At 50.4% G+C, this 13,180-nt stretch overlaps 1 protein-coding gene across 3 annotated transcripts in view; it reads right to left on the bottom strand.

The window, feature by feature from the left end:
• Window positions 1–1,094: 1,094 nt before the first annotated feature.
• Window positions 1,095–13,180, bottom strand: part of LOC132836923 (serine/threonine-protein kinase 10-like) — a 52,939-nt gene continuing 40,853 nt past the window's right edge. For 2 of the 3 annotated variants that reach the window (XM_060856490.1, XM_060856492.1), the window contains 7 exons: window positions 12,974–13,150; window positions 11,336–11,465; window positions 10,081–10,205; window positions 8,303–8,488; window positions 5,993–6,118; window positions 4,777–4,890; window positions 1,095–2,819 (listed from right to left, as the gene is read on the bottom strand). In XM_060856490.1, coding sequence (XP_060712473.1) covers window positions 2,685–2,819; window positions 4,777–4,890; window positions 5,993–6,118; window positions 8,303–8,488; window positions 10,081–10,205; window positions 11,336–11,465; window positions 12,974–13,150 — 993 coding nt within the window. In that variant the 3' untranslated portion in view covers window positions 1,095–2,684. The remainder of the gene's footprint in view (window positions 2,820–4,776; window positions 4,891–5,992; window positions 6,119–8,302; window positions 8,489–10,080; window positions 10,206–11,335; window positions 11,466–12,973; window positions 13,151–13,180) is intronic. The other variant, XM_060856491.1, reaches the window with a different exon arrangement.

Genomic DNA, 13,180 nt, shown 5'->3' with positions numbered 1-13,180 from the left:
TGCAAACCCTTTCTATACACTCTGTCATATTTATGTATTTAAGACATGTGCAGCATTTACGTGCAGCTACCAGATTCAAATATTGCAAACATTTTATCCACGTCAGAAATACGCCATACCTCAGCCAATCAGAGTCGACCAATCAGCAACCTCCTCTCGTGCAGCACACATGTCGATTTCTCCTGTTGAATTGGGAATTCTTGCAAAGTGTCCTGATGTGCACAAGAGGGAAATTGTTGACAAAAATTCTTACTCAGAAAGGCTGGGTGAGGTCGAGACCATAGGATGAAGGCTGGCAGCAGATGGACAGACAGGAAAGTGGAGTTGAGGCCATAACAATCAGCCATGATCTTGGTACATCTCCTGACCCTTGCGTGTTTGTGTTCATCAGTCAGGTCCCAGGATTGAATCGTGCATCAGCACAATCTGAGCCACTTGTACAAAAGCAATCTCCCGTAGACTTGATGGTGGCCACAACGTTATGGAGGGCACACGCCATTCAAATTACCAGCTTGGGCACCATGCACCAGACTCTACTGTGCCTCTGTTTCCATACTTTCCCTGCTGCCACACAGCACTTTGTTAAACCATCCTGTACCTTATGCTAAGGTCGGAACAGATCTTGGCTTCCAGGCACCTCTCTCACCGTGGGTTTTCCAGAGTGATTGTGGTGTTATTCTGACTCGAGACACCAGGTGGCACCTCGATCTTGTCAGGGTGAGGGTGATTCCAGATATCAAGGCAGACCCTTTCCTATTCATCTGCTTTTCTTCCCTGGAGACTTCAATGCCTGTAAATTTTTGGCCTCTGAGAGAGCAGAACTCTGACAGCACTGCAATGGAGCATCAGTCTTGATTTCCGTGCTCTTCAAGTAGGACTTGAACACACATTGTGATGCTACCGATGTGTGCTCCCCACAGAATCACAGCTGGCTCACAAGGGAAACCGAATTTTCCTTTATTGTTGGAGCGTGAGTGTTGCTGCCTACTTGTCGAGCGAGCGAGAGAGAGAGAATAGCAGAAATCCAGTAAAAGTACAGGCCCTGTTTATAAGCCTGCATTAGCCCCTCACAAATCAGACATACCAAGGGTCAATTGCATTTTATTTACATCTGTACACAATAACATTAACAATTCGGGAAAAAAGTTTCACAGAAGAGTACATTCTTTGTGGAAAGTGTGAATTGATGAATGATTGGAATGACTGAGACAAGGTTATCTCCTCAATGCAAGGGAACTCTCCGAGCCAACAGCTGTCACAATTTCTACCTTGGCTTGTTGGGGTGTGACCTGGGGCTGTGATCATTCACTTCAACCTCTATGGGCTGACGCAGTCTCCTCTTCCCACCCCTGCCACTGCCCCGCCATTGTCTTTCGTACAATAAAATTGTACGGCTTACTTAGAATCTTTACGCCATCTCTAGCACTCCGAAAATTTGTTTGAGAAGAACGTAGAGAAGTGATTTCAAAAAGATATATTCTTGGATGCAACATGGGCGCTCCTGGCAAGGACAGGATTTATTACTCACCTCTAATTGCCTTTGAACTCACTAAGCCACTTCGGAGGACAGTTACCAGTCAACATGATTTTCCTTATTCACTCATAGGATGTAAACATCACTGGCTGGGCCCAGGATTTACTGCCCTGCCCTCTTATGCCCCGTTGGGAAGGTGGGGGTGAGCTGCCTCCTTGAACCCCTGCAGTCCCGTGTGGTGTAGGGACCCCCCCCCCCCACACACTGCTCTTAGGGAGGGAGTTCGAGGATTCTGACCCAGCGACACTGAAGGAACGGCCGACAGGTTTCCAGGTCAGGATGGTGACCGGCTCAAAGGAGAACTTGCAGGGGGTGGTGTTCCCATGTACCTGCTGCCCTGGTCCTCCAAGTGGGTTTACTGTTTGAGGAGCCTTGGTAAATTGATGCAGTGCATCTGCTGCTACTGAGTGTCTGCGGTAGGGGGAAATGGATGTTTATGGGTGTGATGCCAATCAAGCGGGGGCTGCTTTGTCTCGGATGGTGTCGAGTTTCTTGAGCGTTGTTGGAACGCCCCCCCCATCCAGGCCAAGTGTGGAATATTCCATTACACGCTCCAGACTTGTGTCTAGTCAATGGTGGACAGGCTTTAGGGAGTTAGATACTCCAGGATTCTGAGTATCTCACCTGCTCTTGTAGCCACTGTGTTTATGTGGGGCTGGTCCAGTTGAGTTTCTGATCACTGATAACCCCCAGAATGTTGATAATGGGGGGGAGGGGGGTGATTCAGTTAACACCATTGAATGTCAAGGGGCGGTGGTTAGATTCTCTCTTCCTGGTGATGTTCATTACCTGGTACTTATGTGGTGCGAATGTGACTTGCCACTTGTCAGGCCAAGGCTGGATTTTATCTTGGATTTAAACTTGGACTGCTTCAGTGTCTGAGGAATGGTGGATGGCGCTGAACATTCCCACTTCCGACCTTACGCTGGAGGGAAGGTCAGACTCGCTTTCAATTTCACATTTATTGATTGGAAGGGCCACTAGGCGCTGTGCTGGGATTTGAACCCCCTGCTCCCCAGGCATGAACCATGGCGTCTGGATTACCATCCCATTACCACCCTCCCACCCATTGTTGGGGTGCGTTACCCAGACACCTAAGGCCTCCATTTCTCCTCCAGCGGCAGAGTGCGAGTTAGTGGCCGGAGGCTGCCTATGACGGGAAGCTGGGGAGGGGGAAGAACCGGGAGATCCTGTGCAGCGAGGATTTGGTGGTGTCTGGCTCGCTGCTCCGCCGGGAAGTGACCTCCTGCTGCTGGCGTCTACGTGTCAGCTCTTCCTCAAGGATCTGCAGAAACGTAATAACCCAGGCAAAGCTCCAGTGAATACCGACACGGCCTCGGAGATCACAGTCAGACCCTCTCCCCATGACAGAACGCTGGCCCGATTTCCCAATACCTCCCTGCTGGGACACGAGCAGGCCATTCAGCCCCTCAACACTGTTCGCTCCAGGCCTTACTTTCTTTTTTAATTCGCTCATGGGATTAGGGCATCATTAGCTAGGCCAGCATTTATTACCCATTCCTCAATGTCCAGATTCAACCACATTGCTGTGGGTCAAGACTCACATTGCTCTGGTCAAGACCAGACTTCTTTCCCGAAAGGGCATGAGCGAACCAGGTGGGTTTTTCCGAAAATTGACCAAGGTCCTCATTAGATTCTTAATTCCAGATTTTTATTGAGTTCAAATTCCACCATCTGGAATTCGAACCCAGGTCCCCAGAACATGACCTGGGTCTCTGGATTAACAGACCAGTGAGAATACCACCAAGCCAACACCCCCTCTGGATCCAAACCCAAGGTTGCATAGCGGTTGTGACCCAGTCAGGCCTCATAGAATTTGAGTTCCCCAACTGGGGCTGTTAACCAGGTCCAATCAGGGAGCCCTGGCTGACAGACAGCAACAGAAGGGTCGGGGGTTCTGTTCACTCTGAGAGTTGGCTCTGTATCAGGGACTCTCTGCATGTAAATAAAGGGTGACTTGTCGACCTGCTACTGGCCTCTCTGGAATTATTTCAGGTGGGCCTGGAGGTCAAGAGGGAATCAGGGACAAAGTTTTAGTGAGGCCCTTTCCAATGCAAGTGGCGATAGCTCAGCTCTTTGGAGCGATCCCTTATACCGTTTGGGAAAATGAAGCAGCTTTGCATTTGCATAGTGCCTTGCCCAGCCTCCGAAGCTGCAAGACTCCTTTCGTAGAGAGATGGGGTGGGCTGGGGTGATGTTTAATTTTCCTGGGCTTACAGGATTCAGTTGCCACATTGATCTGACGCAATACTCCAAACAATAACAACTTGGATTTATGTATCCTTTTCAGCAAACACTTGGGAGTACTTTGGGGATGGAGAGGTGCAAGCATTAACAGATAACAAATCCTCCTGCCATGTAAGGAGGAATGAGAATGGGCTGACCATTAGCTTAGACAATCAGCTCTGAGGAGGGATGTCATTGGAGGGCTAAAGGGAAAAGACAGGAGACCCGTCCTAGCCCAGTTACTCTTACACTGAGGTAGAGAGTTCGTGAGGGAGGAGTTTCAGAGCATGAGGCCAAGGAAGGTTGAAGGATGGCCAGCAATGGCTGAGTGTTTAAAATCAAGGGCATTCTGATGAGGTCGGCACTCAGAGAATGAGTTACGAGTGTGTGTGTGTGTGTGTGTAAGACTGTGTGCTTGTGTGTGTGCGTGTGTGAGAGACTGTGCATGTGACTGTGTTCACGTGTGTGTTTATTTGTGTGCGTCTGTATGTGTGCACGTGTTTATTTGCGTGTGTGTCAGTGTATGCGTCAATGTGTGTATTTATTTGCGTGTATGTGTGTGACTATGTGTATGTGTCAGTGTGTGTGTTTATTTATGTGTGGACTGTGTGTGTGTCAGTATGTGTGACTGTGTGTTAGTATGTGTGTGACTGTGTGTGTCAGTATGTGTGTGACTGTGTGTGTGTGTCAGTATGTGTGACTGTGTGTGTGTCGGTATGTGTGACTGTGTATGTGTGTCAGTATGTGTGTGACTGTGTGTGTTAGTATGTGTGTGACTGTGTGTGTCAGTATGTGTGTGACTGTGTGTGTTAGTATGTGTGTGACTCTGTGTGTGTGTCAGGATGTGTGTGACTGTGTGTGTGTGTGTGTCAGTATGTGTGACTTTGTGCACGTGTGGGTGTTTATGTGTCAGTGTGTGTTTATTTGTGTGTGTGTGTGTGTGTGTGTGTGTGTCAGTATGTGTGCGTGTGCATCTGTGTGCATGTAATATTTACCTCTTTGCGAGATACAAGCCTCTCCCTCCATTCCTTCAGTTCCATCGTGTGTTCCTCATCGAGTGTCTTCAACTTCTCTCGCTCCCGACTGACCAAGAGGCTCAGTTTCTCACTCTGGGGAAAGGAGTAAAGAACACAGTCCCCTGAGCCGACTGGGTGCGTTTCCATGTTTACCTCTGAACAAGTTAGGTGTCAGATGGAGCTGTCCATTTGAGGTTCCCTCTGGATTGGGTTCTATCCCAACAGAGCTTCTCAATGGTCTGTGAGATCTCAGACCCTGAAGACACTCAGAGGTTAATGCCATGGGTAAGCTGTGAGGGCCCATTCTTTCAGTTGGCCACACGGTCAATGAGAGGTGCTGGCCAGGTTGGCTCTGCTCTCCCACCTCTTGAGAAGGCGGGTGGGGGAGGGGTGAGCCGCCTTCAGTGAATCTCTGTGCTGTCCAGTGTTTCAGTTATGCAGTCCTTGAGGGCGCTCCCGGATTTTGACTGAGGAACTACAAAGGACAAGCTGTGAAACAGTGGTGTATGGGGCAATGTGCCAGCGTGACGGACTCTTTCCCAACTTAGTCAGAGAGATGTACAGCACGGAAACAGGCCCTTCAGTCCAACTCGCCCATGCCAAAGAGATATCCTAAATTAATCCTGTCCCACCTGCCAGCACCTGGCCCATATCCCTCCAAACCCTTCCTATTCATATACCCATCCAGATGCCTTTTAAATGCTGCAATTATGCCAGCCTCCACCACATCCTCTGGCAGCTCATTCCATACACGTACCACCCTCCGTGTGAATTAGTTGCACCTTCGGTCCCTTTTAAATCTTTTCCCTCTCACCTTAAACCTGTGCCCTCTAGTTTTGAACTCTCCCATCTGGGAAAACAGACCTTGACTCATCACTCGATCTGCGTCCCTCATGGTTTCATAAACCTCCATAAGGTCACCCCTCAGCCTCCGACGCTCGAGGGAAAGCAGCCCCGGCCTGTTCAGCCTCTCGCTGGAGCTCAAACCCTCCGACCCTGGCAACATCCTTGTAAATGTTTTGTGAACCCTTTCAAGTTTCACAAAGGCCTTCTCTATGGCTTCCTTTACCATTGTCCAACCTCTGCTCCCCAACCTCTCTCCCAACCTCTGTCACAATCTACCTGGAGGTGTAAAACTGAGAAAGGAGTGCATCTAATTGTCCTGGCGCCTCTGTGGGCCCTGGAAGTGAATTACCTGAAGGTGTTGTAACTCCGCCATGTTACTGTCACACTGCCTCTGCAGCTCTTGGAGGTGAACCTCGTGTTTTTGTTGCTGCTGTTGCCTCTCCTCTTTCTGACGAACCTCTTCCTGAAGTAGAAACTGGCAAGAGAACCCGCCGAGATTAGTTCATGGCGCATTTCGGGACAGGTTGTTGGGTTTATCTCAGGAACGGCAGCCAAGGAGCGATGGGATTGTTATCAGAAACCATTCCATCACATGTCCTTTTGGGGAAAAGCACCTGGTGACCTTGCCCAGTCTGGCAAACTCGTGACTCACAGCAACGTGGGTCTCAGCTGCCCTCTGAAATGGCCGAGCAAGCCACCCAGTCAAGGGCAGTTAGGGGTTGGCCAGAAATGCCCACCTTGCCAGTGGCACACGTCCCATAAATGGAGGAGGAACCCAGCCTGCTGAATGCAGCACAATTCCTCACGCTGACTCGAACACAACGTAACGCAGATATGGGGTATCAGCTCCATTACACTCTCACTAATTCCCACTCTCAACCGTTCAGGGCTACAGTGCTTCAACTTGACGGAAAAGAGAGACACACGATCAACTTTTCCTCCTGCACTCGTCATGACACACACACACACAAGAAGGTCAAATTTCAAACAGTCACAACAATTTCTGATACAGGGAAAGGGGCACCGACTGTTTGGCAAGTCAACTCTGACTGCTCATGGAGTAAACAACCGCTGGGTCCCTGAGTTCCTGGGTAAAATGTCCACTATTTCAAGCAATTCCATAACTGGGCAGCACTTGCTGAACAGCACTAAGTACGTCAATAGCCAATACTGAAGATTTGACATTGCGTCTCTATTCTCTTTCCTGGTTAATGTGCCAGACCACATACTGGCACTAATCCCATAAACCTAACCTCTTCCCTCTAATACTCACCCTGATCCTTCAATAATCCTGTCTGTAAAAATGCTTATGTGCACACTCTGGACATTTTCAACATCGTCCAACCCTGTTTCCATTCCCCAGTCCATCCGGGAAGACCTGAAACTGTGCCATCTGCGATGTTCCAATGTGGATGTTATCTGCCCGTCAAGAACAGAGGCAGACTCCCAGAATTACTCAGGAAAAGTCACAAGGATATGGCAAACTGCAGTATCGAGAGTCACATTGCCCTGTGAGTGTGTGTGTGTGTGTGTGGAGGGGAAGGAGGAGAAGGAGGGGGGTGTCACTCAAGGTTACAAGTGTTGAACTCTTTCCTACAGGGACACTAGGGTAGCGCAGATGCTGAATGACGCTATTTGGCCCAGCCAGTCTGGACCAGGGATAGCAGCTTCCCTAGTGGGAGGGGAATATGGAATCAGTCTGGCTCCCATGTCCCCATCCAGTGAGATCCAGCGAGTTCCCATGTTGATGTGCCTTTGCTGTCGTCATCATATGGTGTTGGGGAGGCCATGGTAATGTTCCTGGGCTCAGTGGGAGTCCACCACCAGATGACCTGAGCCTCCAGTGACCTGCCTGTTTCGACAGGCAGACAGAAAACCCCGAGCTCCAGTTAGTGATTTCCTGCACCGCATTTCCTCAATGAGGCATTGAGGAACATAGGGAGCAGGTGTCCTGGCCATTCAGCCCTTTGAGGAGACTGTCCCTTCCAGAAGACCACCACTGACCCGATTGTGATCTGAACTGCACTGTCCGTTCTCCTCATCTCCGTCTCAACTGAGGTATCTCCACCTCCCCACCCAGGCTGTAACCTGCGTCCTCTAGTTCCTGAGACATTCTCTCAGCCCGGTCGTGCCTGATCCTGAGGGATCAGGCATTTCAATGACTCTTCCAAGCTCCAACACGTACGGGCCAGGTCCTTCCTCAGAAGAGAAAGGTGTTTTGAGGAAAGGTCACTGGACCCCAAACGATAACTCTGATTTCTCTCGACATGGGTGCTGTCAGACCTGCTGAGCTTTTCCAGCAATTTCTGTTTTTGCCTCAGAAGACAAGCCCCTTTTTATCCTGAGAATCAGCCGACCTGAACTGCACTCGAGGCACATCCCTTCCTAAGCAAGGAGACCGAAATTGCGTGCATTACTCTCGGTGCAGTCTCACCAACGCCATGTCACAAGACTTCCCAACCTTTAGCTACACTCCCACAGTCCCTTGCAATAGAGGCTGACATTCCATTTGCCTCCATCATTACTTGCTGCATCTGCATGCAAACTTTTTTAAAATTTTGCAGGCAAGTTTGGAGATGGGTCTGAGACTCCACCCCGCTCGTCACTCTTGGCTTGTGGTATCAAGGAGACGCGTAAGGGGTAGGGTGGACTGGCTGACCTGTTTGACGAGTTCCCTCTGCTCCACCGCGCCAACAGCCTTGAGCTTCAGGCTCTGCTTAAAGAGGTTCAGCCTGGCCTTGGCATCCTGGCGCTGCGTCTTTGGCAGTCGGGCCCGCTCCTGTGCCTGCTGGCTCCTCAGGTCCTCGAGGAGGTTGCTGTGGTCGTGGGCCATTCTCTCCGTCTCCTGCGAGAGAGGGGGAAAGCAGCAGCTCTTTACGCTGACCCATACCCGAACAGGTGGAGGATCATGGCAGGTCACAACATGGGCTCCTTCCAACCTTCCCACAGAGACTCCCCACCAACTACCCGCCTTTTATCAGGATGAAGAGCTTATGCTCAAAACATTGACTCTCCTGCTCCTCAGATGCTGCCTGACTGGCTGTGCTTTTGGAGCACCACACTGTATGGCATATTTTAGGCTGATCTATGGCCTGCCTCTCTGGCAGAGGAGCACAAAGGCAGGGTCAGCTGTGGGGGCAACATGGTCTGGATTGGTGCACGAGACCATTTTATTTTATCCTTTTAAGGTCAACATTTGTTGTCCCTCCCTGCCTGCCCTTGGACGGAGTGGCTTCCCAGGACTGTCTCAGAGGACAGTGCAAACTCAATCCTTCCTTCAGTGTCACTGGGTCAAAATCCTGGAACTCCCTCTGTAACGGCGCCGTGTGGGGGTCCCGACACCACACAGACTGCAGCAGCTCAAGAAGGAGGCTCACCCCCCCAGGCTCACCCCCCCACCTTCTCAATGGGGAGGTTGCGGTGGGCAATTAGAGATGGCGAGTCAACGTCATCTGAAAGAGTACCCCTCACCTCTGTTTTAAATGGGGGCTTTTTAACATGGACCCCGAGTTCTAGATTCTCCCAGAACAAGAGGCACCCTTTCCACACCCAGCCGATGGAGTCCCATCGGATGGGCAGGAATCAGGAATGCACCGGACTATGTCAACACAGGGTGGCAACAAGGGGCCTTGCTTGGCACTGAGGGGTGGCAAAAACAGGGCACTACCCCCAGCGCAGCCAGTCGAGGGCTGGATAGAGACAGCAGAGGCCCATTGGCGATAACAGCTACACACACCAATATGAAACAGGCACCCCGGCGTGCGCCTCTGTAACTGTGGTTAAGGAGATTTCGTGTAATTCTGGTTTCCTTCCTATCGGAAATTTGAAAGGGTTCAGAAAAGACTTCCAAGGATGTTGCCAAGGTTGGAGGGTTTGAGCTTTAGGGAGAGGCTGAATTGGCTGGGGCTGTTTTCCCTGGAGGCTGAGGGGTGACCTTATAGAGGTTTATAATGTCATGAAGGGCACAGATTTGATAAATAGATAAAGTCTTTTCCCTGGGATGGGGGAGTCCAGAACTAGAGGGTAAAGGTTTGGGGTGAGAGGGGAAAGATTTAAAACAGACCTAAGGGGCAACTTTTTCACGCAGAGGGTGGTACGTGTATGGAATGAGCTGCCAGAGGAAGTGGTGGAGGCTGGTACAATGACAACATTTAAAAGGCATCTGGATGGATATATGAATAGGAAGGGTTTGGAGGGATATGGGCCGGGTGCTGGCAGGTGGGACTAGATTGGGTTGGGATATCTGGGTCGGCAGGGACGGGTTGGACTGAAGAGTCTGTTTCCCTGCTGTACATCTCTATGACTCTATTTGGAGAGACAGCCAGCGACACTGACAGCCATTTGGATCCAGGTTCAGCCAGACCCACCTCGGCTCAAATCCTGAGGGGGCCGAGCACGGACGGAACTGAATCCCCATCGCCGGGATTGCTGGCTCACCTTGTCGTGTCGCTTTAACAACAGCTGCCTCTGCAGTGAGCACTGCTCCTTGACCTGCTGCTTGAACAGATAGTATTTCTCCTGGAGGTGGCGCTGCTCCACATCCCAGACCACTGCCTCACGGTCTACAGAACACAGGGTGGAGAGAGAGAGGGAGGACAGACACAGGGGAGAGACAGATGGGGGAGAGGGGAAAGAGATGGGGGGGACAGGGGAGACAGAGAGAGAGAGAGACGGGTGGGGGAAAGAGCAAGGGGAGAGAAAGACAGTGGAAAAATGAGGAATATGGGAGGGGGAGAGACAGAGACATGGGGGAGAGAGAGAGAGAGAGAGACGAGGAATAACAGGGAGAGAGACGGGGAGAGAAGAGACAGGGGACAGAGACGGGAGAAACAGGGGAGAATGACGGGAGGGAGAGAGACAAGGGGTAAAGACAGGGCAGAGAGAGAAGGAGAAAGACAGGGCAAAGAGGTCGACAGGGACAGAGATAGAGAGAGAGAGAGAGAGGGGGACAGAAACAGGGGCCAGAAAGAGACAGGGGAGAGAGATTGGGCAGAGTGATAGTGGAGAAAGACATAGGAAGGAGATGGGGAGAGAAGAGGGAAGACAGGAGATATGGTAAACTATCCAGACAGGCAAACCAGCACCATTGCCACATGTGAGCATTTAAAACATTTGTGTGTGTGTGTGTGTGTGTGAGTTTGCGCGTGTATGTGTTTGCGTGTGTGTGAATGTGCAAATCTGTATGTGTGTGCGTGTCTGTGCGTGTCTGTGTGGGTGGGTGCAGTGTTCTTGGAACACTGACTGACTGATCTCTATACTTCATAAGTTGTGCAATTTCAAACTCTCCTCCAGCTGACCAGTGTGCTTCCAAGGCACGAGTATTGCAACACCGTGTGAAGTTCCTCACCCGGCCGTGGAAACCGCCTTCATGCATTTGTTGATTTGAAATCCAATCTCTGCAACTTCAAGACATCGGAGCAGAATAGGCCATTCAGCCCATCGAGTCTGCTTCGCCATTCCATGAGATGACGCCTGACCTGATAATCCTCAACTCCACTTTCCCCATAATTCTCAAATCCCCTTTCTGATTAAGAATCTGTTTTCACATCTCACCGAGAGAAATGAACTTTTCCAAACCTTTGAGGACACAGCCGTGTGTCACAACAACAATCATTTATCAAGGCAGTGCCCCACGGCTGGTTGACCTGGTTTTAGATGGATCTGATTGCCCTTTGTAGCTGCGAGTTCTCACCTCTCTTGAGCTGCTGTCCCCTCATCAGCCGCTCAAAGTCTGTGGAGGATATCTTGGTCTTCCGTTCCTGAACGATCATTTGAAGTCTCTCATTCAGCTCCTGTTGTTGCTTCTGGATGAATTCTTGCTCCTGGGAATAACACAAGGGTAACCCGAGTGATGCAGACTTTGAGATATATGTACAAACAGATCTCAATGTCATTGGTTTTGAGGTGAGGGTTTTTGAGTTTTGAACGAGTGACATGTGGGTTTCTCAGTGTGTGGCGAAAGGTTTAACGATGAACCTTGGTACCCCCAGCCATGCAGGTTAAATTTACAACAGTGTGAAGGAGCCAGCCTGGGGACAAATACTTTGGGAGAGCCTTCCCACCATGTTTTACCTCGACTAGGAGTGTTGATAGGGACAATGCAGAGAGAGCTTTACTCTGTATCTAACCCCGTGCTGCCCCTGTCCTGGGAGTGTTTGATGGGGGACAGTGCAGAGAGAGCTTTACTCTGTATCTAACCCCGCGCTGTCCCTGTTCTGGGAGTGTTTAATGGGGGACAGTGTAGAGGGAGCTTTACTCTGTATCTAACCCCGCGCTGTCCCTGTTCTGGGAGTGTTTAATGGGGGACAGTGTAGAGGGAGCTTTACTCTGTATCTAACCCTGTGCTGTCCCTGTCCTGGGAGTGTTTGATGGGGAACAGTGTAGAGGGACCTTTACTCTGTATCTAACCCTGTGCTGCCCCTGTCCTGGGAGCGTTTGATGGGGGACAGTGTAGAGAGAGCTTTACTCTGTATCTAAGCCCGTGCTGTCCCTGTCCTGGGAGTGTTTGATGGGGGACAGTGTAGAGAGAGCTTTACTCTGTATCTAACCCCGTGCTGCCCCTGTCCTGGGAGTGTTTGATGGGGGACAGTGCAGAGAGAGCTTTACTCTGTATCTAACCCCGCGCTGTCCCTGTTCTGGGAGTGTTTAATGGGGGACAGTGTAGAGGGAGCTTTACTCTGTATCTAACCCCGCGCTGTCCCTGTTCTGGGAGTGTTTAATGGGGGACAGTGTAGAGGGAGCTTTACTCTGTATCTAACCCTGTGCTGTCCCTGTCCATGGAGTGTTTGATGGGGAACAGTGTAGAGGGACCTTTACTCTGTATCTAACCCTGTGCTGCCCCTGTCCTGGGAGCGTTTGATGGGGGACAGTGTAGAGAGAGCTTTACTCTGTATCTAAGCCCGTGCTGTCCCTGTCCTGGGAGTGTTTGATGGGGAGACAGTGCAGAGAGAGCTTTACTCTGTATCTAACCCCGTGCTGTCCCTGTCCTGGGAGTGTTTGATGGGAGACAGTGCAGAGAGAGCTTTACTCTGTATCTAAGCCCGTGCTGTCCCTGTCCTGGGAGTGTTTGATGGGGGACAGTGTAGAGGGATCTTTACTCTGTATCTAACCCCGTGCTGTCCCTGTCCTGGGAGTGTTTGACGGGGGACAGTATAGAGAGAGCTTTACTCTGTATCTAACCCCGTGCTGTCCCTGTCCTGGGAGTGTTTGACGGGGGACAGTGCAGTGAGACCTTTGCTCAGAACTGAAAGGTTTAGCTGGAATGTTTATCAATGGCCTGTGCAGTAACATTAAAACAAAAGCGAAGTAACAATGATAAAGAAACTCTTACTTGCTTTTTGTCCTTCAGTGATTGCCGTTGTTTTGAGAATTCTTTCGCTTGCTGTGCTTTCAGGCGTTTTGCTTCATCGCGCAGACGGTTGGCATAGTCTTGTTCCAGTCGATCAATCATCTGTCTGTAATGTCGCTCCAGGTTCTCAATCTCATTGTCATAGTATTGTTTCTTATTCTGTTCAGGTATAAAAACACAGGAACATAC

Source organism: Hemiscyllium ocellatum, chromosome 48 (genome assembly GCF_020745735.1).
Source record: "Hemiscyllium ocellatum isolate sHemOce1 chromosome 48, sHemOce1.pat.X.cur, whole genome shotgun sequence".
NCBI classification, from domain to species: Eukaryota; Metazoa; Chordata; class Chondrichthyes; order Orectolobiformes; family Hemiscylliidae; genus Hemiscyllium; species Hemiscyllium ocellatum.
The sequence above is the reverse complement of the archived record's forward strand: the minus strand, read 5'-3'. Positions and strand labels throughout refer to the sequence as shown.